At 42.0% G+C, this 27,710-nt stretch overlaps 2 protein-coding genes across 3 annotated transcripts in view; both read left to right on the plus strand.

Annotated features, from left to right (window-relative positions):
• The window catches only part of LOC306975298 (cytosolic 5'-nucleotidase 1A-like), a 225,445-nt gene that overhangs the window by 83,308 nt on the left and 114,427 nt on the right, over window positions 1-27,710 (plus strand). The window lies entirely within an intron of this gene.
• LOC306975238 (brain-enriched guanylate kinase-associated protein) overlaps window positions 1-27,710 on the plus strand; it is a 71,093-nt gene that overhangs the window by 36,306 nt on the left and 7,077 nt on the right. For both annotated transcript variants that reach the window (XM_079572724.1, XM_079572723.1), the window contains exons 2-6: window positions 2,486-2,690; window positions 10,277-10,438; window positions 17,527-17,593; window positions 22,950-23,057; window positions 23,143-23,208. In XM_079572724.1, the coding sequence (XP_079428850.1) occupies window positions 2,593-2,690; window positions 10,277-10,438; window positions 17,527-17,593; window positions 22,950-23,057; window positions 23,143-23,208 (501 nt within the window). In that variant the 5' untranslated portion in view covers window positions 2,486-2,592. The remainder of the gene's footprint in view (window positions 1-2,485; window positions 2,691-10,276; window positions 10,439-17,526; window positions 17,594-22,949; window positions 23,058-23,142; window positions 23,209-27,710) is intronic.

The following is a 27,710-nucleotide window of genomic DNA, read 5'->3' on the forward strand; positions in this document are numbered from 1 at the left end:
GTGCCCAGGAGCAAAGTAAATTTACTACGTTTTTCAGGATCAGTATTTTACTTAGTCGTATTTTTGGATTTTGGGTGCAATTTTTGTGTTTTCGAAGCTGCAATGTTCTTTTTCCATGACACTTATTTGATTTGCACTTTCGAGACATTTACTTTCCTTGGAGAAATATTTGAGCAGAAGTCTCATTTAATGAAAGCAAGCACTATGTTTATCTGTTGCTTAGAGATCCTTCGGGACCATCCTCGTACATTGTTATTTTGGAATAGTCTGGACTGGTTGGTATCTCCTGGGCGTTTTGTACCGTGTTGTTTGTTTTTGGCCTTTCCTTTTGAAGCTTCATGTCGTCCATGAAGTTGGCTGAACTTTTGTGGCTCGACCACGGTGGTCTGCTTGGCATTTCTCGCGGCGGGCGGACTTTAACAAGGCGTATGCTGATCACTCCTGAAGTGAACAGGGATCGGCTTTAACCTTTGGAAAGATGTTAACCTTCAGAAACACTCTTATGGGCTGAGTTTGCCGTTTCAGCTTTTGTTCTTTCAAGGGCAAAGCAGCCGGGAATTCATGGCATTAAATAAGTGTCGGGAAATATTTCCAGGATCAGCGGAATATCCCCTGGGCGTTTTCAAGTTATATAACACACTGTATGGATTATGGTCTCTGCTTTTTAAAGGCGTTCGAACGTCTCTTGTGTGTTGGATTCATTTGTCTTCATATTGTTAAATTCCCAATATTATTAATTATTTTGGATGTGCTTCATTTCAAGTCTGCTTACTTAATTACTAAATGATTCTATTCTTGCTGGAAACTGGTGATTTTTAAAGGAATACCTCTAAAGGTGACAGAAGCGCATTTCGAAGTGTTCTAGTGGTACATGCGTCATTGCAAAGATCTTTAATAAAACTCTAGATAGGACATGGCCATAGTAACATATTGGAATGAATGGCAATTCTGGCGGCCATCTTGTGACCGGCTCTTCAAACCCAGTAATCAGATGGAAACACCACTTGTTTCGTTGATACTGTTTTTATCTATTTTGAGGTATTACATGACTCTTTGATACTTTAGCTTTCTCTGTCAAACACAACAAGGTACAACCATGAAAGATTCCTGCCTTAATTAAAATCTACAGTAAACAGATACGTTTTAAGAGCCTTGTTAAAAACAGAAAGTGACTGCCTGTCCAAGGGCAATTCAAATCATTCACTTCTATTATCAGATAAGACATTTATTTCTTAAAAACAGCATTTCTGTACACAACATGACCAATATTTGTGGCCATACTGCCTTTGCTATGCCCAATCCCGTCAGACTTTGGAAGCTAATCGTGTTTAACCAAAAGGCTTAAGTGATGAAAAGCCTTGTGCAGTTATGTTAGCGCAGCGGAAAACTGATCAGAGAAGCTCTAAAACTGGCCAAACTTGAAGCAAGTGGAGCAACTGGATCATTTGTGTGTTGGGTTATAGAGCTCAACAATCCCACCCACTTCTGGTCATGTGCCTGAGTATATCCCATTCATTTTTTCCACATACTTTTAAAAAACAAAACAAATGTTAAGAGTTTAAATCAGCTATGTGCTAACAACCACCCACAGCGCAGATATTTTACAAGAAAGAAAACACTCAGTGCTTGAAAATATGGCGATATTGTTTGAGAACCTTTCAGTTTGTAACGTTTTAGACAAATCTTCAATTTAACCTTGTGTGTTTTATGTCCATGAGTGAGCACATGGCTGATTTGCTGGAATCATGCTTCTAAACTGAATATTTGAATATTTAGAAAGCAGTTCTGGGACACATGACCGGCGGACATGTTGAGCTCTATTAGTCTCAAAGAGGGAGCTTTCCTTCTGAAACTCCAAAGTTTATTCTTGGTCTGAGAAATGAAGGTAACTCCATGCGAGCTTTCATAGAAAACATCAAATTGTGGCGACCCCAAACTTATGAATGGTCGTGAATAACATAAAACCTGCTCCTAATGGCCAGGGTGGATAATCGAAGAATGGATTTAAATGAGGACGTAAACTATTCAAATCTCATATTTGGCTGCTTTTGGTCAATGTTTCCATGGGAACGAGCTGGAGACGTCCTGCTCCCAATAAAGTTTACAGTCAGGCCTTAGTGTTTGGTTAGGTCACTATAAAACTGTAATATAGTAAGATAAATGCCTGTATTTCCTTCTATGTATTGGGTGAAATGTAATGCAATGTGGCTTTAAATATATTTATTTGATTTTTGTTTTTGTTTAATTTTGTCAATTAATATTTGAAAATACAAAGTCAAGACTCCAATTATGCTGAAATGGAAGAAAATTATAAGTAAAACGTAACTTCTGCCCATATTTAAGACTTTTGCTTTAGGCTGTGTTGACCTCAGTGATTTCCTTATATGGACATTGCGTCACCAAATAATGCGCTAACAACAACTTGGCGATACATTGTGCTGTCGTAATATTGATTCCTCCCTGTGTGTCTCTCTTGTGTGTCCAGGCAGAGCAGTGGAATTAGCCGCTGAGCTGAGTTTTGGCCGCGGCTGCTGTTAGCTGGCCTCCCCCCGGGACATTTACGCTTATGCTCGCTCCCCACGGCTTTAACACATGAGAGGCAAGGAACAGAGACAAACCATGAAAAAGATTTACATTGGCAAAACTGCCTTAAAAGTGTCCCGCAATGGCGGCAAGCATCCCAAGAAGAGGTAAGAGACCCGAGTCCGAGCCGCCGTGCACCACGAGTCATCTCCACTGTGTGTTTGTGCCGCCGGAAAGTCATGCAGCCATTTCCATCTCACCCCAGTGTAAGACTTTGTTATGTGTGCAGATGCTTTGGTCACTGATGAGGGGATTCTTGGGGAACCATTCATTTCAAAGGGCCGTTCAAAAGACTGGCTCATTTTATCTGGCCAGCAACATAGCTCTATTGGCTATTTCATGAAATGATTAGCATTATTTAGTTCTTTCAGAGGCCGAACTGCCACAGGAATACAAACAAAGCAGAAATAAAAATAAACAAAACGAACACAAGGGCAGTATTTTATCAGATTTGCTGGGATGGATGGATGGATGGATGGATGGATTCAGTCCTAGCTGTCTCATTTAGCAGCAAAAGAGACATGACTCCTTATAGTATGGGTCCTTATAGTATATAGTCTGGGGGAAGAAAATATTTTTGAAGCTCTCAGTATCTGCTCTGGGAGAGTGAAGCCTCCTTCTGAAGGAAGTGGTCATACCGCCTTTGCGATGCCCAATCCCGTCAGACCTTGGAAGCTAAGCAGGGAAGGGCCTGGTTGGTACTTGGATGGGAGACCGTTTAGTAACACCAGGAAGCCTAGCGAATGTAGTGTGTGAGTGAGTGGTTGGTGGTGGTCGGAGGGGCCGATGGCGCAGACTGGTTGCCTCGCTTCCGTCAGTCTACCCCAGGGCAGCTGTGGCTACAATAGTAGCTTACCACCACCGAGTATGGAGTGAATGAATAATGCAATGTAAAGCGTCTTTGAGTGTCCAGAAAAGCGCTATATAAAACCGATGCATTATTATTATTATTATTATTATTATTATTATTATTATTACAGGTCATGGTGGGGATGGTGAATGTCTGCCATGATCTGCTGTGCCCTCCTCACACTGCCCTTCATATACAGCTCCTTGGGGTGAAGCAGAGATGTCCTTGTGATGCACCCTGCACAAGTGCACCACGCTCCTGAGCACTGTCCTATCCCTCTCTGTGGCATTCCCACAATCACAGAATCCATACAAAACCATAAACCACACACCAAGCTGTTGTGGTTTTAGTCCAAAACAAACCAGGGACAGAGCGAATCGCATTAATGCAGGAAGTTGACGACAGAGGGAGGAGGATGTGAGAAGTCCGAGCGTAAAGCCAGGACAACCACGAGACGAGCGGGAAGAAGTGATTAAAGTCCTGTTTTTACTGCTATCAAACCGCCTTGTTCAATGAGTCGCAGCTGATACTCAGGGTCAGCCCCGCACTGACCAGAGAGAATGTTCATGTTCATATTTAGCATTTGGTCAAATGTATTTATTGTGTTCAATTCTGGCTACGCCACTGTTTCACTGTCAGGCCCACGCTTTCAAAAGGCTCCAACTGCTGCCTGTCCAGACCTCTTCTCTGTGTAGAATAGACAGGGAACAGTCTGGCAAAGTCAAGCTGTACTGGAAACGGAAATCCATGTGACGGATAGCGAGGAAACAAGGATTATAGGAATTGAGGACCTATCCCGGATTTGTCAATCAAAAAACTATGACGATATAATACCCCCATCTTTGTTGTCACAGGAGGACATTTTATCTGTCTTGTAAAGTCCCCAAGCATATGCATGTGTCACAGTACATGCCATGACGGCCAAAAAGTAGTGCGATTCTCTACCGTTGGCATGAATGTGGCGTGTGAGTGGTTTGTGGAGAGGACAGAGCATCTGGGGCTATATGCACTTTACTGCTACCGAGTGTGGAGAGAGAATGAATGATGGCCTTGTCAAGCTTGTAAAAGCACAATACAAATCCAAGCCATTGAAACATCCTAACGTACTAGTGGTACACGAGCACAAATCGTTCACAAAACAGTTTACATACGATTTGAAGTGCTTGATATTGTCAGTCCAATCTCTCACATTTTTAACCAACAAATTAGCATCCTAATCTCCCCATTCAACACTCATTCACACCACTATATTCACATCCGTCTGTCTCACTGCGTCCGCTTCACACTCCTACAACATCCTTCCGGGACGTCCCACCTCTGCTGCCTCCCCTCGGGCTCCTCTCACCTGCGATAAAAGCTTTCCGAAAGCGTGAGTCAGCCAGTCTTCACTCCAGGGACAGCTAATGTGCAATTTTTCTTCTCTTTTTGCTTTCCCCTATTCCCCCGATCCACTTCATAATAAGCCGGCGCTACATCCAACAACAAACACCTGCAGTATTCCCGAGCTAATACGCGCGCAATGACGGATAGGTGGAGGTGAAAGGGCCGGGGCAGCTGGGTAATGTAGTGCGCTAATGGCATCCGTTCAGCAGAGACACTGTGAATCATCGAAGTGCTGCAGCTTATTGCGTTGTGGGAGTGTAAACAACAGAAATACGATTGGAAATAGGAAAGCAGTCAACGGTCTGCCAACCATGCTTTCACCTGACACCTTGTTCTCCATTGAACCCTGCACACCTCCACCACAAACATGCCGTTCTTGACATCGCTTTGTCCTGATGGGGCATGAAAGTTGAAACGGAAAGAGTCAGGGTTGAGAGGTGATCGCCAGGCAGAACCAGGCCATTTTGATTTGATTTAACAGAAACAAGTTGTCAATCTGTTGCGTCTCGATCGGTGACAGGTCCAACTGACTGAAGGACTTCATCCACCAAGCCCACAATGGTTAGGGTCTAAACCATAGCTGCTACTGTATGTATTCAAGAGATAACCGGTTATCCATTCAGCCCCATTCATAGTAATAATCCTACATGGTCTTTGAAAACATGGCTGCTCAATCTCCTCTGACCAAGCCTGTGCCTTCATAGGGCAAAAAGGTGGAAAGCCCTACTGTTGCGGGGCGGGCGGACCGGCTACAAGCCTCCTCAGAGCTCCAGAGCCTCTCAATCAATGCTTCAGGCTTAAAGGGACTATACAGAGTTTGAAAATGTTAAAACTAAGTATTTTCCTCCCCCTACATGTTCCAGCCATGTCCTAATGTGTAGAATGAGCTCAGACCTGTCCACCACAACTGCCTCTAAAATCCTGCACTGTCACTCAAAAAGGTGTTAATTCGGGTCCGAAGTGCCGTCATGCACGAGCTTAATATAGAACCTGCAGTTACGTGTATGACCTGAGGTGGCAGTAGTGAGTATAAAATGACCAACTTGCATCTAGTTTCTTTAACATGTTTATTGCTGATGCATTGCCTAGTGTGGTTAGACAATATGACGACCACAGTGTTGTCACATGGGTCATAGCGATTTTTAGAAAAGGAAAAACTCTTTGGAGCCAGGCTTTTGAGCAGTACAAACACGGTCAAAGTCTTCATAGGAACCCGGTTTACTAAGTGTCTTATGGAGTCCCCCCAGCCACCAGGGGGTGGTATTACAGCAATGTCAGGTCTGAACAATAACACCGAGCTCACACCAACAGCGGTGGAAGAGAGGAGAGCCGCGAGCTTCCATTCATTCCCTATGCTGCCTGGCGACCGGAAAGAAGACTCCGGAAATCCACAGGAGAGCGGCGAGATACGGGCGGCCGGAGCAGAGACTAGCGTTAAAAAATGTCAACGCTATGCACCAACCACAGAGCTAGATCTGACGGCCATCTTGCCACAGGGAGCATTGTGTTTTATGGTGCATGTACTTTTTAAATAACATGTGCTGCGAACTAACTCATAAACCAATGTTTATGAATGGGTGGGTCAAGATTTATTACTATTAACCGTGCCGTTGAGAAATTGCTTTAACGATCAGCGCTTCAGCCAACAACTCTCAAAAAAAAAGGCTGCGTTCAGTTTGCATTGAAATGAACCGTTTTGATTCGGCTGCAGCTTGTCGTAATTGTCAGTTGAGAACTACTGCCCCGGAGCCACAAGTGTTGTCCTCCAGGAACAAGTTCAAGATTATGATCCATATTTTTCACTCCAAATGACAGCAAAGTCCAAGTGGAAAAGCTCATGCCAGTGGAAGATAAGTCCTTTGACTGTTATTTCATGAATTAATGACTGCGTGGTGTTTTGCACATTCGAATAAGTGACAGTGCCAGTATTTTATCAACAGGAAGTGTTTCATCCAGAGAGTGTGAACAAACCCACCAGCTCCCGCTTCCCACACTCTGCTGCATGTTTTTGCATTTTAATAAAAATAATCATTCAGCCAGAGCCACACATTTGCTATCAACATTAACAAACCTTCTAAAAAGCATGTCCATGTCCAACACTTCTTTAAGGTCAGAATGGTGAGTCCTAATTCACTTCAACCTCTTAACCCCTGCCTTGGCCGAGCGCATTTTCTCCAGTTCGGCTTTACCCAAATCTTAAAGCTTCTCGACTAGAGCTTACAGCCTATAGACCAAACTGATTTAATCTTTTTTTTGTCAAACAGACAACTGTGAAGTGAAAGCAAAATGATACATGATTCTGTTAGTTTTCATAAAATAGAAAAGTGAAAAGTGGGGCGTGCATAAGTATTTATACAGAGTGCATTAAATTGCCTTTATAACATTCCTAATGACTGCAGAATGTTCACTCCTTGCCCTAACCATTAAATAGAGGCACCTGTGTGTAATCTATATTACACTACTACTATTACTATATACTAGCTATTCTCTGAGCATCATGCTGTGGGGCTGCTTTTCCTCAGCAGGGACTGGGGAGATTGTAAGAATTGTTAGGAAGATGGATGGAGCCAAATACAGGGACATTTTGGAGGAAAACCTGCTGGAGTCAGCAAGAGAACTGAGGCTGGGGCGGAGATTCACCTTCAGCAGTACAATGACCCTAAACGAAAGATAAATCTACAATGGAATGTTTAAAAAAACAACAACATATTAATGTGTTGGAATGGCCCAGTCAAAGTCCTGACCTAAATCCTATTGAAAATCTGTGGAAAAATCTGAAAACTGCTGTTCACAAACACTCTCCTTCTTATCTGACTGAGCTTGAGCTGTTTTGCTTAGAAGAATGGGAAAAATTCCAGTCTCCAGATGTGCAGGACTGGACAAACCATGTATAAATTTCATCTCACTTCACGATTGTGTGTCACTTAGTGTGTGTCTTTTACATAACATTTAAATGAAATATATTTATGTTTGTGGTCCACAGCGTGGCAAAATGTCGAAAAGTTAAAGGAGGCAGATACTTATGCAACACATTGTATATGACTTAGTTTTACATTGTATTTCTTGTTTGTTATTTGGAATTAACCGTGATAAACTTTCAGGTTTACAGTATCGTTAAGCTCAGTCTACAGACAATGTTTTGCAAGTGCCCCCTAAAGCCTTATAGTTGAAAGTTTTAAAGCTTATTTTTTATCTAAACTCTGTTCTATATGTTTTTATGTTTAATGTTGCACGTCTCACCAAGAAAAAATCCTAGTTCCTAGTTTACAAACAATGGCAATAAAAACTGCTCTGATTCTGATTCTGATTCTGAAAATGTGCAGCTCTTTATGGTGACGTCCAATTTCCTCAACTCTACTCTGCATAAGACCATGTTTCCTTTTCCCCCACAATGCACTTGTCCTTTGATCAGACTGAAGCCCAGCTAATGCATGCAGTCTCAGATCTAAAGGCACGGGTGGAGAAGTCATGTGATGTATTACAGCTCATTGGCTCAGTGTGTGCAGAGGAGATGGCCAGAGGACGTGTCGTGGTCAAAGCAATCCTATATGTGATTAAAGTTAGTCGACCGCAGAATTGATCCAAGAAAACTGAAGATATAGAATGTATTATGGCTTAAACAGGGAAGTGGAATTCATTTTCTGTGTCGTATATTCATCACAAACCATCATTACTATGTTTTATTGCTGATATTACATCCTCATCACCACTACATACACAGACAGCATGTCAGGAGCCTGAGTATTTTTACACTTCTTTACTTTATTTCCAAAAGCATGCCTCTGATACTTTGATTAGCTTGCCTATAATGTCGGTGGTTCACGGTAGTTGACAGTATTTGAATTAGCTACTTGTAATACTTGTGGATAACAGTGCTTTAGTATATTTCCTTTAACGCTAGCCCCTATATTGGTGTCCTGTATTTTCATCAGTGTACCCTGCCCATCATCATGCCTGTGGTGCTGGTACTTTGTGTTTTACTGTAATTATTGATATGTTTTATATGTAATTCCATCCATCAACATAGACACAGACGCCAATGAAAACTCATCAACCAAAAGCTTTCTTAACCTCTTCCCCGCCTTAACTGAGTTCAGCCTTACCCAAATATAAAAGCTTACAGCCTAAAGGCCAGACTAATGCCTCATTTGAAAGCTTACCAATTCTTCAAAGTTTCTTATGTCACTTTTTCATTGCTTTTTTTTGTCACTTTTTTGTCACTTTTTCATTGTTTTTTTGTCACTTTTTTGTCACCCTTTCACAGCGTTTTTTGTCACTTTTTTGTCACTTTTTTGTCACTTTTTTGTCACTTTTTCATTGCTTTTTTGTCACTTTTTCATAAGTTTTTCATTGCTTTTTTGTCACTTTTTCATAACTTTTTATAACTTTTTCATAACTTTTCCGTTGCTTTTTTGTCACTTTTTTGTCACTTTTTTGTCACTTTTTCATTGCTTTTTTGTCACTTTTTCATAAGTTTTTCATTGCTTTTTCATAACTTTTTCATAACTTTTTCATAACTTTTTCATAACTTTTTCATAACTTTTCCGTTGCTTTTTTGTCACTTTTTTGTCATTTTTTCATTGCTTTTTCATAACTTTTTCATAACTTTTTCATAACTTTTCCGTTGCTTTTTTTTCCACTTTTTCGTTGCTTTTTTTGTCACTTTTTCATAACTTTTTTGTCACTTTTTCATAACTTTTTCATTGCTTTTTCATAACTTTTTTGTCGCTTTTCCGTTGCTTTTTTTTCACTTTTTCGTTGCTTTTTTGTCATTTTTTCATAACTTTTTTGTCACTTTTTCACTTTTTCGTTGCTTTTTTGTCACTTTTTCATAACTTTTTTGTCACTTTTTCATTGCTTTTTTGTCACTTTTTCATAACTTTTTCATAACTTTTTTGTCACTTTTTCGTTGCTATTTTGTCACTTTTTCATAACGTTTTTTGTCACTTTTTATAACTTTTTCATTGCTTTTTCATAACTTTTTCATAACTTTTTTGTTACTTTTCCGTTGCTTTTTTTTCACTTTTTCGTTGCTTTTTTGTCACTTTTTCATAACTTTTTTGTCACTTTTTCACTTTTTCGTTGCTTTTTTGTCACTTTTCATAACTTTTTCATTGCTTTTTTGTCACTTTTTCATAACTTTTTCATAACTTTTTTGTTGCTCAGAGGTTGTCAGTAATAAAGTGAACTGACTGAAGTACTGTACTTAGTAGGCTGCACTTTACTTGAGTCGTATTTTGCTTGAGAACTTATTACTTTTACTCCTCTACATTTGAAAGACACTTGCAATACTTTCCACTCCACAAAACGTATATAAAGGCTTCAAAGTAAAAAAGTGCATTTGGCCATGCTAATGCACACTCCAGTACAATAGGTGGCGCTGCGCAGATGTTCTGTCAAGTGAATTTGGGCACAGACCTTTTTTTACTGTCCTGCTGTGTACTGTGGTTCTGTGTACAGTTCTTTGGTGGAGCAGAAAGAGGACTTGAGGAAGCGTCTCTCCTACACCACACATAAGCTGGAGCTGCTGCAGAATGAGTTCGACTCCACACGGCAGTACCTCGAGACCGAGCTGCGCAGGGCCCAGGAGGAGCTGGACAAGTTCACCGACAAGCTGCGCAGGTGAGTGGGCTCGCACCGCGCACTCACTCGGCAAATGTCTGGTGGATCGACAGTGTGGAAATCCCGTTGCTTCCCAGTGATCTAATGATATTGGTAATCCTGTAACTAGAACCGTCTTTTTTCCTTCTGTTTTCATTGTTTTCCGTCATGCTCTGCCCTTTGTTTTTGTTTTGTTAAAAATGTCAACTTTGTCATCAACACTTGCACACAGGTGTGAGTGTGTTTCCATATAAAACTGCAAACCTCTTTCTGAGTTTTCAAGAAACTGTGCTGAGTCGATATCGGAGGCGCCTATCATTTATATACAACACACTGTGTCCACTGACTACATTCTGCTGAAAACGCTGGAGGAGGTAGTGGATTTTTTATTTTTTTTAACTGCAGAATCTGTACTAGCCATGAAGGACCCAGCTTTTTTAAGACTAAACTGCTAGCTTATGAGCTAAAGACATTTGAGACCTACATATTTCTTATTCTGAGAGCCCACCACACATGCAGCACAGTGGAGGTGTCACAAGAGGCACTACAGGAAACAAAAAAACGAGGGGGTATCCAGGCAAGACTCACAGCTAAGCTACACAAATCTTCTATGCCTGCTATTGTTCTGACTAATGGACGTTCACTGGAGAATAAGACGGATAATATTTATCTACTAGGCTCTTTCCACAATATCAATCAATCAATCACCTTATATAGCACCTTACAACAACTCAAGGAAGACCAAAGTGCTTCACAGAAAGATAAAACAACTTATAAACACGCACACAGAGTATGGTGAAAGACTGCTGAGCGGAGGGAGCTGTGCAGGAGGAAGAGGAAAGAGCTGACCAGTGCAGGACACCACGCTCTGAAACATGGACAAACCCAGGAGGCAGTACTCCGGTTTCCCCCCGACTTCCAACAACATCCTGGTCAGGTTGGCCCACAATGGCAGCGCGCTCAGTCGCAGCAGTTCAGGACTAGACTAGCCCAACACCTGAAGGAAATTTCGTTGCACAATTGTACAATGACAAATAAATCACTTAATTCCTTATCTATCAGAAGGAGGCTGTTGACGCAAACGTCCCCACAATCACAAAATAAAAGGTTTTCAGGCTTACCACTTATTTAGTCAATTAAGGCCCTGTCCATACGAAGTCAAGCCTAGGACCAAACGCAAAGATATTTTATCAATCCAGTGTATCATACGTCCATACGAGCCTGGCGTTTTGGGGGTCTGTAAACGAACGATTATTTTCCAAACTAGGTCCCAGAGTGGAAAGTTTACGCGGCGCCGTTGTTATGATGTCTCCGCAACTTTTACTAAAATGATGACATCACAGCTCCAGAGTGGAGTCTGTTATCCATAATCTACTGACCTTATAATGAGTTTTATTTATGGATCATTGACTCCGCTCCTCTTTGCTCCGCTGCAGTCCACAAGCCACAGGTGACAAGTAGAAGAACACGAGTCAGTCTGTGTTTTTGGACTGACAGTAAAAGTCACTTTTTCTGCTTTAGTCCCGTTTCATCTGAAGAATAAACTCTCCTCCTCGTCTCTTCTGTTGATCGTAAACCCTTGAATCAGTTTAATTTTCACTGTTTACATTCCACAAAAGTTTACCCTCTACATCTTGTTCTATTATCTGTGTTGGCGTCACAGCGCCTCACACAGGCCTGGCAGATGAATTGCTCCGTTGTTACCGACCTGAGTCGACCCATGTTGACGCACACATTTACTAAACTGGCTTCGTGCTTACAAAGAAAGTTTCTGAAAACATAAGCGTTTTGTCTTCATGTGGAGTCTATGAAAAAATGATAAGGACTTGCTTTTACTTTGGAATGCACCAGAATTGCTCCAGAAAACCACAATATCGAAAAACCAGGAAGTTGAATCCTTATGAATCATTGTTTGGCAAAGGATGTACTGGGCAATAGCATGTTATATCTCATCAATTACGCACATTTCCAAAAAACCTGCGTGCATTGTGAACATAAAAACTCTGAGGTTATGACAAAGAAGTAAAAAGAACATAGCGTTGCTGAGCGTTAGACACATCCATATCTGTTAGTCAGGCTTTGTTGACGTGTGAGTGATTGTTTTGTTGGCCACACATCGGCATAAGCTTCACCACCTCCAAGTGCGGAGGGTGAAGCAATTAAAAATGTCTGAATAGGTAAAGCAACCGTATTCGGAAAAAGCAATGGAAAAGCTCAAAGAAGGCCTCCCACACTTTTTTTTGGTCCACTTGCTGCTGTAGAAATGGGACAAAATGGTGGTACGGTATATCAGGCTGAAGTTCTCCATTCAAATCCATCCAAGTGTTTCCATACATGCTACGTCAATCTTCAGCTCCATTGAAACACAGCTTTGACATTCTGCATATGGAAACTCTCATGGATCTCCTAATTAACACGTATAATCCTTTGTTGCCAACGACGACCGAGTGAATCCTCCAGCATCTGATTCTGACAAGCTTGACATTCACCGGTTCTAATGAAAAGAGAGCGCGCTACTATAGAAACCCGTCATTTGCGCTGGTTCAATACGGCCGTTAAGTCCCCCCAACAATTACGTTATCCCTCCAAAACGACACATTACGCAAGAGCCGGGACCCCCCCCCTCCTCCACCCAGCCCAGTGCTATTACCGCACAGTGGGAGCCCAATGCGGCCGTTTTGTATTATTGATCGCTTGGTCGGGTTGCTCATCTCGGCTTGTCAGCATCTTTTTTTTTTTTTTTGCGGAAAATGTTAAACGCACTGACTGATAGTTAGGGAAGAACTAAAATGTAGTCAGGACAAAACTGTTTGGCCCCCAAAAAAGATGTTCTACAGCCTGATGAGGGATGGGGTAGGGAAGGGGATAGGGCAAGATATAGTGCAAACAAAGCCAATTCCTTTACAAATTCCCTCTTATCAATGAGGTAAAAGTGTGTCAGTAAATATACCCTTTACTGTTTTTCTGCGATGTGCGTTTTTGGTGTCTGTGCCACTGCAGAAAGTCCATAATGATATTGAAGAAAGCAGCTTTTTAAAAGTAAACAGTTAGCTTATCAGCTAAACCCATCTGAGACCTACACATTTCTTCTTCTGAGACTCTGAAGAGGCACCAAGAGGCCCCACACCTGCAGCACAGGGGAGGCGTCACAAGAGGAGCTACAGGAAACATGAAAAGGGACAAACGAGGATTGTTCTGGTTAATGGATGTGCACTAGAGAATACAACAGATTAACTGCTAAGCTCTCCCAGAAGATGGTGAAAGACTGTTGTGGAGCGGAGGGAGCTGCGCAGGAGGAAGAGGAAGGAGGAGTTGAAGGAGCTGACCAGTGCAGGACACCATGCTCTGCAACAGGGACAAACCCTGAAGGCAGGATTAGAGGAGGATTAGAGGCCAGCCAGGTTTCCTCCGAATGTTGGTCAGGTTGACCCACAGCGGCTCAGGACTAACACCTGAACACTATTTTGTTGTGCGGTTGTACAATGACAAATAAAGTACTTACTTACTAAATGTTCACAAAAAAGAAACAAGACAATAATGTGCATTTATGTATCTATTTAAATAATTGAAATGGTATCTTTTATCTTTATGCTTTCACCCGTATGTAAAGAAATATAGAATAATGATTTAAAAAAATGAATGGGCAAGAGAATATTATTATTATTAGCCGTATCAAAAAGAAGCAACAGATTCTCTCTCATCACGTCTCATGAATTCACTATAATTAGCAGTAGGGGGTTAGTACTCAGTTACACTCAAGTCATGTAAATAAGTAACTTTTTGAAGCAACTGTACTTTTGAAAGTATTTTTTTCCCAGTGCTTTTGACTTCTAGTGTAATATATTAGTATAGTAATAGTATCCTCAAGAGAACAGATACTTTTATTTCTGATCATTTCTGTCACGACTGAAACATGAATCAAACAGTTACTCACAGTACTCAAGATAAAATATCTCCAGGTATTTTTTTACTCTTACTTTAGTAAAGATTTAGGCCACTACTTTTGACTTCTACTTCAATACAATTATTTGAAAGTATCGTTACTCTTACTTATATTTTGGCTACTCTACCTCCTCTGATAATTACAAAAGAGTTCCTCTTCCTTTGGCAGCGTTATGAAATAATGTTTATCATTATTTCATATATTATTCATATCTTTATTTCAGATTTGCTGTGCACATTAGTGAAGTATTATTGAACCTGCCTCTGACTTCATGTGTTTGGGGCTGGATTTAACTCTGTTCCTTCAGCCTTTACCAGTGAGCGGCTCATGAGACCTTTTTACTGTGGGTCTTAACATTTTTATGAGCTTTTATTACTGCGCTAATGTAAAACCCATTGATCTTGACATCCCTACTGCTCATCATCGGGAAACTCCGCCCTCTGATTGTATTGTCAGTATTTTTTACTTTATTTATTTTTTCATTTCCTTTGAAGGCCACAACAAAAGCATTCGAGATTGAGCTGAGACTGAACCACCAAATGTCCGGTTCTAAGACAACCGCTTGACCAATGCATACGGCCTGGTAATGGGCTGATTTTTGTAAAGCAGTTGCACAATTTGTGTAGAACTAATCATAATTGGGTCTTGATACTTTCAGTGCTAAAAGTAGGCTTGTAAAGAGTATCTGTGCTCTAGTAAAGTTATTTTACTTTCGGTTTCTCATGGATGATCACAATTTCATGGCTCTAAAGTTAGACTATACATAACCATCTACAAAACAAGTGTCATTTTCCTGCAGTGTCCTGAATGTGACCGAGCAGGTTTGAATGTGTGTCCAGATGGAGCCGCGGGCGACTGGAGCGCGCCCAGGCTCTCCATATGTCCCATGTCTCCTCCAGTCATTGCAGCGTCACTAAAGAATCCTATCAGCCTCCTGCAGCAGGCTCGGATAAACCAGGACCAAACCAGCCCCGCTCTAAACCCGGAGTGAAATGGAACTAACCCGTGTCACGACCCGGCGGTTCATCTGCATATCCAACAGCAAGAAGCACATAAGACACACAGCCCATTGGGAAAGGAGTATGAGACCAGTTTAATATGGCCAATCACACTGACAACATTATTATATAGACGGGTCCATGACGTATAAGGAGTCTAAAAACATCTTTTCAAGCATATTTTTGAGTCGATAATTATGTGTTTAAACAAGTTATATTTGTTTTTTGCAGTTGCACCACTTGACCATCTGGTTGCACCACCTGACATTAGCAACAATTCAAAATTAAATGGTCTTTTATGTTGACTCTTACATTAGCTTTAGCATTTGTAAGCATGGGTAAACATTTACAAATTAAATACTTTTAGTACAGTTTTAAAAGCAATTCTTGATGGAGATTTTCCAACTTTTTCACTCATTCAGCCATAAAGACGAATTGTTCTTCTGGCTGATGATATATCCTGTTTGATGGTACTACTGTTTTTTTTTTTTTTTTTAAATAACAGCCCTGTTCTTACAGTTGTGCCACCTTGACATTTTTGTGGTGTATGAATGAGAGAGTGAATGTGCAACTGGTTCTTTACTGTAAAGCACTTTGAGCCTGATAAAGGTAGAAAAGTGCTATATAAGTTGAATCCATTTACCAGGTACCATTTTTAAATAACAAATTGGACAAAGGTTTTTAGTGATCTCAAAAGCTTTAAAACTATTTATATTCACGAGTGGTGGCTTATTTGAAAGATATTTAATGTACAATTATGCCATGATGTTTTATTATTTGTTTATTTGTTTCCCTTTCAGAGGCTTTATTAGTCTGGTCATTTGCTCGGACGGTTGCACCACCTGACATTATAAAGCAGGGGTCTCCAAGTAAATTTCCCTGGGGGCCAAAATATATAGGGAGTGTATTGCCAGGGTCCATGAACAAAAAAAAAGAAAAATAATGAGCCTTACAGGACTGTAACCTCGGCTTACACTTGTATTGCAGTTAACAAGCCTGTGTCACAAGACTCTGCTACACTGTGGTCATTATTCATCATTCACTCAGCACTTGGTGGTGGTCAGCTACTATTGTAGCCACAGGCCTGGGGCAGACTGACCATTTACCACGTGGCTATAATTTGCTGTTTTTATCCTGATCTCTTTTTATGTCAGTGCCCTCTGCTGGACACGTGTGGAATTCTTCCCTTTTTTTTCTTATTTAAGTTGCCCCCTAGTGGCTGGAATGAGCACACTGGTTATTTTCTTAAACATTCATAACTCCTTATAGGGACTAGGGACTAATTACCGGATTCTCCCCGACAGACCATGTTCCAAACAAGGACAAAAGGGCAGGAAACTCCGCCCCCGAAGCTAAAACTTGTCACAGGAAGAATATCTAGCTTCAGAATTTCAAACTGTTTTTCAAACCAGACTTTCAAGTTGTTTTTGGCATGTGTAAAGTCCCCATTGGTTTTCACATTAACCTGGTACGGTATTGCAGCGATGTCTGCCCCCTGCCACGACGGACCCAAAACATTGTGGCTTAGCGAGGGGGGGAGGAAGTTTGTCTTTATTTTTTCCCTCTGTCGTGGACTATAAACATATTTTGCGTCTCTGAATCTGTATTTGACAGAAAAAAACATCCATTATTCAGCCTATTTAAAGAAGTGGTTCTTTTTCTTTTCCCCCTTTAGCATCTGTCCTCCTGCATAACGTTTACCTGGACACTTGCTTTACAGTTTTCTGCATTACTATTGACTGATTGATTGGAGATAGGATCAGAACATCTACTGCTGAGCCACTGCCATCTAAAGCACAAAGTAACCGGACCTAAAGCATGGAGGATCATACGAGAGAAAAACTGTATTTACTGCTTCAACAAAAATCAAAAGCTGTTTGTGTTTTATTCAATTAAGTTTGATTTATGTGGACGTTGCTCTCAGTCAGATGGACCTCAGTGGCTTTGCAGTTTATTGTGTCTTTCTGCGATGTGGATATTATGCGATAACCATCAGTGGGTGATGTATTGTTCAGCCCTGCCCTGCTCTTCCTTTGTGCAGCATGTATACAGCGCTCTCCCGCCGTGGTTACTGCTGCGCTGGCCTTTCTCCACATTCTCCACACACAGGTCCTATGCTTCACTGTACGAACCGCGAACTCATGCTGTATATTGTTTGTGTTGTGCAGAATACAAAGCAGCTACTCAGCACTGCAGCGGATCAACCAGGACCTGGAGGAGAAGATCCACCGAGATGTGAGTGTACAGTATAAGCACTGCTGCAAACCACGAGGCCACTGATGCCTCTGATAAACACAATAAAAACACTAACTGATGCAAATCTATATCATCATTAAAAACTTTAGTGTAAAAATGTGACTCACGGACAGAAACGAGTTATTCAAATCAGGGGCGGCCACTGAAACTTTGTTTTACTAACTAAAATGTGAATTCTAAAGTGATAATTGAATGTCTATTAGCTTATTTCAGCTGTAACTAAATGTATGCCTAGTATAGTATAGTAACTAATAAAAATATAACCAAAAAATAGAAACACTGCTTAGGCCTTGACTTGAATTCATGTTATTGTTTTACTGCAGTAGTTAGGCAGTAGTATAATGTATTTAATGATCACCGGTAGTGCTTTAGTCTGTGTGGAACATGCTGTTGGAAGTGAACTTCACCACGGTCCCGTAGGCTCCTCCCCTTCAGAGCAGGCTCTACCTTTCGCTCAATGCTTTGAGGTCAATTCTTATATGCTTTCTCTGGTCAAATAACTACTGTATTTACTTGGGAATCAAAACACTTTGTCCTGAGAAAAAGAAGTTAAAGTTGGACTTCTCTTCTTTGTAGAGCAGCCGGACAGCTGCTCCACTTGCTCAGACTCATGCTCGGAGTAAAGAGTGACCACAGACTGCAAAATTGGGGCTAGATGCAAGTTAACCATTTTATACTCACTACTGCCAACTCAGGTCATATGTGCAACTGCAGCTTCTAATATTAAGCTCGTGCACTTCGGACCTGAATTGACTCCTTTTTGAGTGACTGCAGGATTTTAGAGGCAGTTGTGGTGAACAGGTCTTCGCTCATTCTACACATTAGGACATTGTTGGAACATGTAGGGGGAGGAAAATACTTAATTTTAACATTTGTAAAGTCGTATAGTCCCTTTAAGAATGGACTTATTGTGGCCAACGTCTTCCTGTAACCATAAGGAACTGGCGGTTCCTTCCTCCTATGGACTTTCCATTCAAACTTTATGTCATTATTGACCACAGGCTTGCCTTTCTGACCTCCATGGTCTTAACACGTGCAACATCGTCCTAATTTTATTCTTCCTTTCCTTTCCACTGTTTTCATTTTTATTTTCCTATTCTAAATATAGGAGCTGGCTCCAAAAACCCAGTCAGATTGCTAGCATGAATGAGCTTCAGCTAGCCCGCGCTGAACTCTATGGGGGAAGCCACGCACTCTCAGTCCATTCTTAATCAGACAGCCCGAACAGAACCATCAGGCAGAGAATATTTAAACTCTACAGGAGAGTTGTGTGCCGTTAAAGGAGCACCTTTGAGCGGACACGGCATTGAACCCGCCACCGTGGCTAGCTCCTCTTAACCCCCGCCTCAACCAAGCGCATTTTCTCCAGTTCGGCTTTACCCAAACCTAAAAGCTTCTCGACTGGAGCCCACAGCCTACAGGCCATCTTTTTCCTTGCGTTGTTGACGTCACTTTTTGGACTTTTTTATTTGTTGCTTTTTTGTCAGATTTTTGACGCTATTTTCTTGCTCTTTTGTCACTTTATTTGTTGCATTATCACATTTTTTTGACACTTTTTTGTTGCGTTTTCATGATCATTCTTGTCTCGTTTTTATCGGTGCTTTGACGCTTTTTCTTTTCAAGAAGCTTTTAGATTTTTGGTAAAGCCAAACTGGAGAAATTGTGCTCGGTTCAGGTCGGGGTTATAGAGACGACGTCACCTGCCACCGCCCAAACCTCCCCATGTTTGGCTTAATGTCACATGACTTTTTTGCAGTAGAACAGTTCCAAATGTATGTGATGCCTCTTTTGATGTTTGTAAACAAGAATAATCCAGATATAGGTCCTTTAAGATATGATGTTGTCAGGCTAAATTGATTCATGTTTATCTACTGTTAGCCGTTCGCTCTGAGAACAGACGTCTCCTCGAAGCATCCATCCTTTCAACATGTTTCCGATAATTACCCAGCAGCTGTTCATTGTCTGCCGCATAATCAATACATTTTATTTTTTTTGCGCATGACTTGGTTATTTTCCCCAACTGGAAGGAAACACGGGCAGAGAGAGACAATACGAGCCTGAGAAGACAACGAAGACCCACAATGCACGCTAACTGCCTGTCACGAGTTCCCGGTGGAGGCCATTTGAATATGAAAGGCCTCGCTGTTGGTGCCGCTGACTATAATTACAGCCTATCGCGCTGCGCTGTCCTCCTTTCCGTCCGCACGCCGATCGCCGGGACATTGTTCCCGCAGTCCGCCGCACCTCGCTTCATTTGTGCAACGCTGCGCAACGTGCAATTAGCCGCCTTGTCCGCCAACACGTGGGAGGGAGCGACGATCAGGTGCCGTCGCTCTCCAAGAGACCACGGAACGGAGAAAAGACAAAGAGACACGAGTTGTTAGCGCAGTTGCTTTGAGGACGATGAGACGGGAAGATTCGAGGCGCGGTTCTGGGAAACATGTCGGGTCACCATGTTGGGTTTGCGAGCAAGAAAGTGGCGTTTTCGAAGTCTTGACATCGAAATTCATCTCTGAAGTCTGTACTGTTTTCCTCGTATTCACCAGCAACCCAGACTGCTACAAATACCTCCATTCTACCTCCACTGTGTGTCTTCAGGATTGTGTTGTTTTGATATCATTCTTTTAAACATATGATCTATGTCAAGGTAGCTGCCAATGCCAATACTAGTCCGGCGTGAATAAAAACAAAAACGCTTGTAGAAAGACGCCAAGTCCAGCCACTTCACTGCCTGTTTCTGCCAGTTCTGCCTCCACTGATTATTTTTTTTAAATTACAAACAATATGAGAACAATTAAAATGTTAATTGACTTATTCCTCAATCTCATTCCTGACTCTCCTAACATATTTGTAGCCTCCCATTTCTTCACCGAGACGAGTTTATAGATGTGTTTCACAACTTGCAGGGTCACTTATCTGGGTCACTGTCTCAGGAGGAAAATAGACATTTCGTTCCATAAAAATATAAAAATATCAGGTATAGGGCCTTTAAGGATATTGGTGAATGCACCTTAAAGGTCAAATGTGTTGTTTTGTTGTGATGACTTTGGTTTTTAGTAGAGATGCGCCGATCCAGCTTTTTGCTTCCAATATCGGTACCGATACTGGGGGTTTGAGTATCTGCCGATATCATATCATATCATATAAACATTAAACAAGGATCACTGGACTTTCCTACACTAATATTCTTGGGCTATTTAGATTACATCAATATAAACAACTCACATGAAGTGATCTTTGCACTTTTGCATTAAAATATGTTATGTCAGTTTTTCTTTAACAGCTTTTCATGAACTAAAACACAAACACTTGGCTGCTCCAGCAGTGGCCGATATGATTTTATTAGGCTACTTTAGGTATTTCTATTATAGTTTCTGTCCCAGCCCTGATTAGTTCCTGTTAGCATTAGCATGCTCCCGTGAGATTTAGCTTTAGGTGATCAAAACAACTTTTGCAGAAGTTAAGATCTGGTTGTGAGCTTCAAAATGACATGCAGGATGCCCATACTGAGGTTTAGTTTTAGTTGTTGAAAGTTGTGTTTTTAAAGTGGTGAGAGCAAAACAGGTGTGGGTTAAGTCCCGGACATTTGTTGCCGATACCCGATATTGTATGTTTTTCCAGTGTCGGCTCCAATGCGATACCAGTATCGGATCGATGCATCCCTAACATGTGCAGAGCCTCTACTGCCAGTCTTGCAGCTCTAAAGGCCCTACACATTTAGATTGAATCAAACAAGTGCGTTATCAAGTAACATCTCATCTGGTTCCTGCATTGTGCTAATTTAACTTCTGACTTCCTGGTTTGTGCTGGAGGAAGAAAATAATTTGATTACCGCAACTCAGAATAGCCTCAAAAGAGACACTGATTGGACCTGGAAACCATGTTTGCCACTAGTTTGCAAAATGAAGAGTGCGAGAGAGACAGAGAGAAAGAAATCTCAAAAGTTAAAGAACAAGCTTCCACCCCCTCCTGATTGGACCTGACAGGCCAGTTCACGGCAAAGCTCATCTGATTGGTCAATGCGATGGCACCGGGAATTCTGATTAGTGTCAGAGATCAGGGAGAAACAATGATGCAACATTACTCACCGAAACACCTTTTTTAAGTAATTTTTTTTAAGGATTTTAGAGGCAGTTGTGGTGAACAGGTCTGGGCTCATTCTACACATTAGGACATTGTTGGAACATGTAGTGGGAGGAAAACACTTTTTAACACATTTTAACATTTTTAAACTCTGTATAGTCCCTTTAACCCAAATCTAAAAGCTTTGAAAATGAACAAAAACGCATTACCAAAAAGTAACAAAAACATGACAAAAACGCAAAAAAAAGACCATAAAAAAGTGATGAAAAAGAAACAAGAACGCAACACAAACTTGACAAAAACGTTACAAAAATCGCAGCTACAATAAAAGGAAAAATCGATCATTTTGTTGGTCTTAGCTTTCAAATGGGATATTGCTGGCCTGTAGATTTGGATGAAGCTGAACTGGAGAAAATGCGGGGGTTAGCTGTGTTCCCCCTGGCCTGGAGACTACTGCCGTGTAAACCGAGCCTAATGATGTTTGGCTGAAGGACACTGTCATTGTGCCCTTGTGCAAGACGCGTCGCTTTGCTCATGAAAATGGTGAGTCGGCGAGGCCCCCCGACCCCAAGAGTGTCCCTACTTGAAATAAAGTCTGATCTTCAAAAAAAGTCACACACCACATCTTCTGAACCTCTAAACTAAGTAGTAGTGTAGAAAATGCAATTACAAGCCAAATCAACACGCTCGAGCACAAAGCCCCGCTGCACGTTGAGAGTTGGCCACACTGGGGAAATTTGGCCGTTTAATATAGTGGGGATCTTGTCAAAACATTTCCGTGCCAACTACTGTGCCCAGAGTGTGGTGCAGTGAGGAGAGAGGGACGGGCTCTGGTAACCAATAGTAACCAGAGGAACTGCATTCTCCACGCTCGGCTCTGCTTTGTGACTGAAGTCGTGTTTTTCAAAACTAGAAACCACGGAGAGAAAGTGTTTACCGTTTGGATTGGAAATCTAAATGATCTTTGCAGATTTGTAAAGAACGCGAGATGGCAATGCAATGTGCTTTAACCTATCCAAGCGAGCAGAGGCAAGCTGGAAGTACAAGCTGGAAGTATTACTGTAGCTATGCGCACCTCTGCACGTGCTGCGATCTACTATTACACAAATAAGAGCACAAAAGACCGCAGCAGCGAGTTCCAAACCAGTCACAGGTCCAGAGCTGCATGTTTGACACAGGTTTAGTTGATGTTGTAACACACATGTCACAGGACACAAATAAAACAAAGTGGTCAATGTATTTTGTTTTTCAGTCGCAGCATCATGACGACGAGAAGCGCGCTCTGAGCCGAGAGATCATCGTCCTCAACAACCGCCTGGTGGAGGCCAAGCTGACCATCGAGAAGCTGCAGGAGGACAATGTAAGGACCTCCAGGTGTTTACATGCTTAACTGAGCTGTTTGGAAGTTCCTTTAAACACAAAACCTCTGCATGTGATCTGTGCAGGACATGTATCGTAAAGACTGCACTCTGGCGGCTCAGCTGCTCCAGTGCCGGGCGGAGCTGGACGAGGTAACACACTCTCCCTCAAACATGGGAATCAAAGAGGTGGTCAGGGCAATGGCACCAGGTGAATGTTTCCTCCACATACAACAGGCCCTGACTCGCCTGGCCAGTCAGCCAATCCTGCTTTTTGTTTCGGGCCAAAAGCAGGACCGTCTAGAACTATTCCAATCACATCTCCAACACTTCTCCATTGATCCAATCACAGACCATGTTGTCACAAATGCGTACTGCTTTTCTGTGATGACGACAAATCGTCTTCACTGTCCTGTGTTTGCCTCAGTCGCCATCCCAAACCTTCGGACTTCCTTGTTTACAAAACACGCAGCATGCCGCCTGCGTCTTATCTTCTGATTGGTTAATATGCTTGTGAGTCACTCCCATTTGGGAATTCAAAAAGAATCCTAAGACAATTCTACTCCACAAAGTACATTACTAATATTATTGAGACCTTTCACTATTACAATAGTTACTATTGCATAGGGGTGGGCCATATCATATCGCACATCATTATCGCGATAACATTTTTTGATATCGTTGTAATTTTTTATATTGTTGTGGACACGATATAATTTATGTTACGCTCAGCTCCATCAGAGCAGCATAAAGACCGACTGTAGAACACGGGGACAGGCGCTTAAAAAGTAAAATGAAATGAAGGATGTAAATTGCTTGAGTGGATCATATTTGTGAGGAAATTAGTTAGCCGTAAAAAGAATAAATAAATAAAACATCACTGAATTAATCCTCCCAATAGGTGTAAAGCTGGGATTTTGAAGTCATTTCTGCATTGTCAAATATGTCGTCAATTATCGTGATATAGATTTGAAGCCATATGGCCCTGCCCTACTATTGCAACACGTCATCAGTTGGGTAAAGCTCACCTCTCAGCCAGCTCGCGTTCCCCATCAGTGGGTGAAATGTTATTTGAGATCTCTTATCGTGGGGAAGATCTTACGTTGTAACTTAAAAACACCGGTTCTTAAAGACAGGGATCAAAATGGCTTCATTTACTTTCCCTCATCTCCCTCCAGAAAGTGCCATTTTCAAGAATAAGCCCGTCCCTTTCCAGCGCCCGTCTGCCATGCCCTAATAGAGGTCTCAGGTGGACAATAAGCCCCAGTCATTACTGCGCATTTACACTCCTGATGACAATGTCCCGTCCAATTTATTAATATCCGACCCACTTCCTCTTTTCTTCCCGCTCGTAGGCCGGCGCGTGCTGAAAAGAGAGCGTTTCCCAGCCTTTTCTGTTGGCGCTGTCTGCCGTGACATGAGCAGAGTAATGAGCAAATTAGTCGCGATTACGTGAGAATTGAATACAGCGAATTTGACTTGTCCGGCGTGTTTCTTAAGGTCACTGTGCCTTTTGGGAAAGCATGGGCGAGGCGCGCTGAATACTATTGATCAACTTTAGGGCCTGGTGTCAGCTGGGAGATGAGGAAGGAGAAAAAACAAGTGTATAGAAAAAAATATTCTGATTTGAAGGTTTTAAGATGGAACAAAAGGAATATTGGCATTGCATTTAGTGTAATGGTATTTGTGGGTAAAGTAGGTAAAGTAAACTGTGAAACTTGATTTTCAGTATTTTGCTGCAAATAATAACTAGATGTTTAGCAGTGGTTGTTCACATGCCCATTGTGGTGGACACGAGTTGAAACGTTTGGGGATCCCAGCTCTACTGAACAGGAGGGCATTGAAAGTAGGCGACATTTTAGCTCCATAAACCGAAATGCCATCCTCCCTGTGTTTAGTGCTAGATCTCTTTTGGATTAGTGTGATGCATTTAGGGAACAGGCGAAACCAGAACACTCTCATTAAACATCTCAGATCTTTGCCGGATCCTCTTCTCACCGTGTTTAGTCCTGACTCTGGGACTAGCAGGAGACCTCTTCCTGAGGTTCTCTCTGTGCTTAGTCCTGACTCTGAGGTTCTCTCTGTGCTTAGTCCTGACTCTGAGGTTCTCACTGTGTTTAGTCCTGACTCTGAGGTTCTCATTGTGACTCTGAGGTTCTCATTGTGACTCTGAGGTTCTCTCTGTGTTTAGTCCTGACTCTGAGGTTCTCATTGTGACTCTGAGGTTCTCTCTGTGTTTAGTCCTGACTCTGAGGTTCTCACTGTGTTTAGTCCTGACTCTGAGGTTCTCACTGTGTTTAGTCCTGACTCTGAGGTTCTCATTGTGACTCTGAGGTTCTCTCTGTGTTTAGTCCTGACTCTGAGGTTCTCTCTGTGTTTAGTCCTGACTCTGAGGTTCTCTCTGTGTTTAGTCCTGACTCTGAGGTTCTCTCTGTGTTTAGTCCTGACTCTGAGGTTCTCACTGTGTTTAGTCCTGACTCTGAGGTTCTCACTGTGTTTAGTCCTGACTCTGAGGTTCTCATTGTGTTTAGTCCTGACTCTCAGGTTCTCACTGTGTTTAGTCCTGACTCTGAGGTTCTCACTGTGTTTAGTCCTGACTCTGAGGTTCTCTCTGTGTTTAGTCCTGACTCTGAGGTTCTCACTGTGTTTAGTCCTGACTCTGAGGTTCTCATTGTGTTTAGTCCTGACTCTCAGGTTCTCACTGTGTTTAGTCCTGACTCTGAGGTTCTCTCTGTGTTTAGCCCTGACTCTGAGGTTCTCATTGTGTTTAGTCCTGACTCTGAGGTTCTCTCTGTGTGTTTAGTCCTGACTCTGAGGTTCTCTCTGTGTTTAGTCCTGACTCTGAGGTTCTCACTGTGTTTAGTCCTGACTCTGAGGTTCTCACTGTGACTCTGAGGTTCTCATTGTGACTCTGAGGTTCTCTCTGTGTTTAGTCCTGACTCTGAGGTTCTCATTGTGACTCTGAGGTTCTCTCTGTGTTTAGTCCTGACTCTGAGGTTCTCACTGTGTTTAGTCCTGACTCTGAGGTTCTCACTGTGTTTAGTCCTGACTCTGAGGTTCTCATTGTGACTCTGAGGTTCTCTCTGTGTTTAGTCCTGACTCTGAGGTTCTCTCTGTGTTTAGTCCTGACTCTGAGGTTCTCTCTGTGTTTAGTCCTGACTCTGAGGTTCTCTCTGTGTTTAGTCCTGACTCTGAGGTTCTCACTGTGTTTAGTCCTGACTCTGAGGTTCTCACTGTGTTTAGTCCTGACTCTGAGGTTCTCATTGTGTTTAGTCCTGACTCTCAGGTTCTCACTGTGTTTAGTCCTGACTCTGAGGTTCTCACTGTGTTTAGTCCTGACTCTGAGGTTCTCTCTGTGTTTAGTCCTGACTCTGAGGTTCTCACTGTGTTTAGTCCTGACTCTGAGGTTCTCATTGTGTTTAGTCCTGACTCTCAGGTTCTCACTGTGTTTAGTCCTGACTCTGAGGTTCTCTCTGTGTTTAGCCCTGACTCTGAGGTTCTCATTGTGTTTAGTCCTGACTCTGAGGTTCTCTCTGTGTGTTTAGTCCTGACTCTGAGGTTCTCTCTGTGTTTAGTCCTGACTCTGAGGTTCTCACTGTGTTTAGTCCTGACTCTGAGGTTCTCACTGTGTTTAGTCCTGACTCTGAGGTTCTCACTGTGTTTAGTCCTGACTCTGAGGTTCTCTCTGTGTTTAGTCCTGACTCTGAGGTTCTCTCTGTGTTTAGTCCTGACTCTGAGGTTCTCTCTGTGTTTAGTCCTGACTCTGAGGTTCTCTCTGTGTTTAGTCCTGACTCTGAGGTTCTCTCTGTGTTTAGTCCTGACTCTGAGGTTCTCACTGTGTTTAGTCCTGACTCTGAGGTTCTCATTGTGTTTAGTCCTGACTCTCAGGTTCTCACTGTGTTTAGTCCTGACTCTGAGGTTCTCTCTGTGTTTAGCCCTGACTCTGAGGTTCTCATTGTGTTTAGTCCTGACTCTGAGGTTCTCTCTGTGTGTTTAGTCCTGACTCTGAGGTTCTCTCTGTGTTTAGTCCTGACTCTGAGGTTCTCACTGTGTTTAGTCCTGACTCTGAGGTTCTCACTGTGTTTAGTCCTGACTCTGAGGTTCTCACTGTGTTTAGTCCTGACTCTGAGGTTCTCTCTGTGTTTAGTCCTGACTCTGAGGTTCTCTCTGTGTTTAGTCCTGACTCTGAGGTTCTCTCTGTGTTTAGTCCTGACTCTGAGGTTCTCTCTGTGTTTAGTCCTGACTCTGAGGTTCTCTCTGTGTTTAGTCCTGACTCTGAGGTTCTCATGTCAGATGTGCTTTGGTGCGAGACCATTAAGAGACTTGTAACACGGTGTTTTCAAGTCTATACTCTGAGCGACTGAACCAGTGCACAGACCTGAGCACTGGACTAATATGGTCATATTTTCTGGTTCTGCACTGAGCTACAGTACAATTGTGTTGGAGGATGCAGGCTTTAGAGCAGCTAAGAACCTTCTGTATGATAAAAAGTTGATAAAACTAACCTCTATGGCCCTTTGAATCTGGAGCTATGATGTTCTCACCGTGTATGTGCTGAACTAATACTAATACTGCGAATACTAATACTACTATTACTAATACTCCTGCAATCATAGACCATGTGTAAACATTAATCTAACCAGAGCTGTTTTTTT

The sequence above is a fragment of the Gobius niger genome, assembly GCF_951799975.1.
Source record: "Gobius niger genome assembly, chromosome: 15".
NCBI lineage: Eukaryota > Metazoa > Chordata > Actinopteri > Gobiiformes > Gobiidae > Gobius > Gobius niger.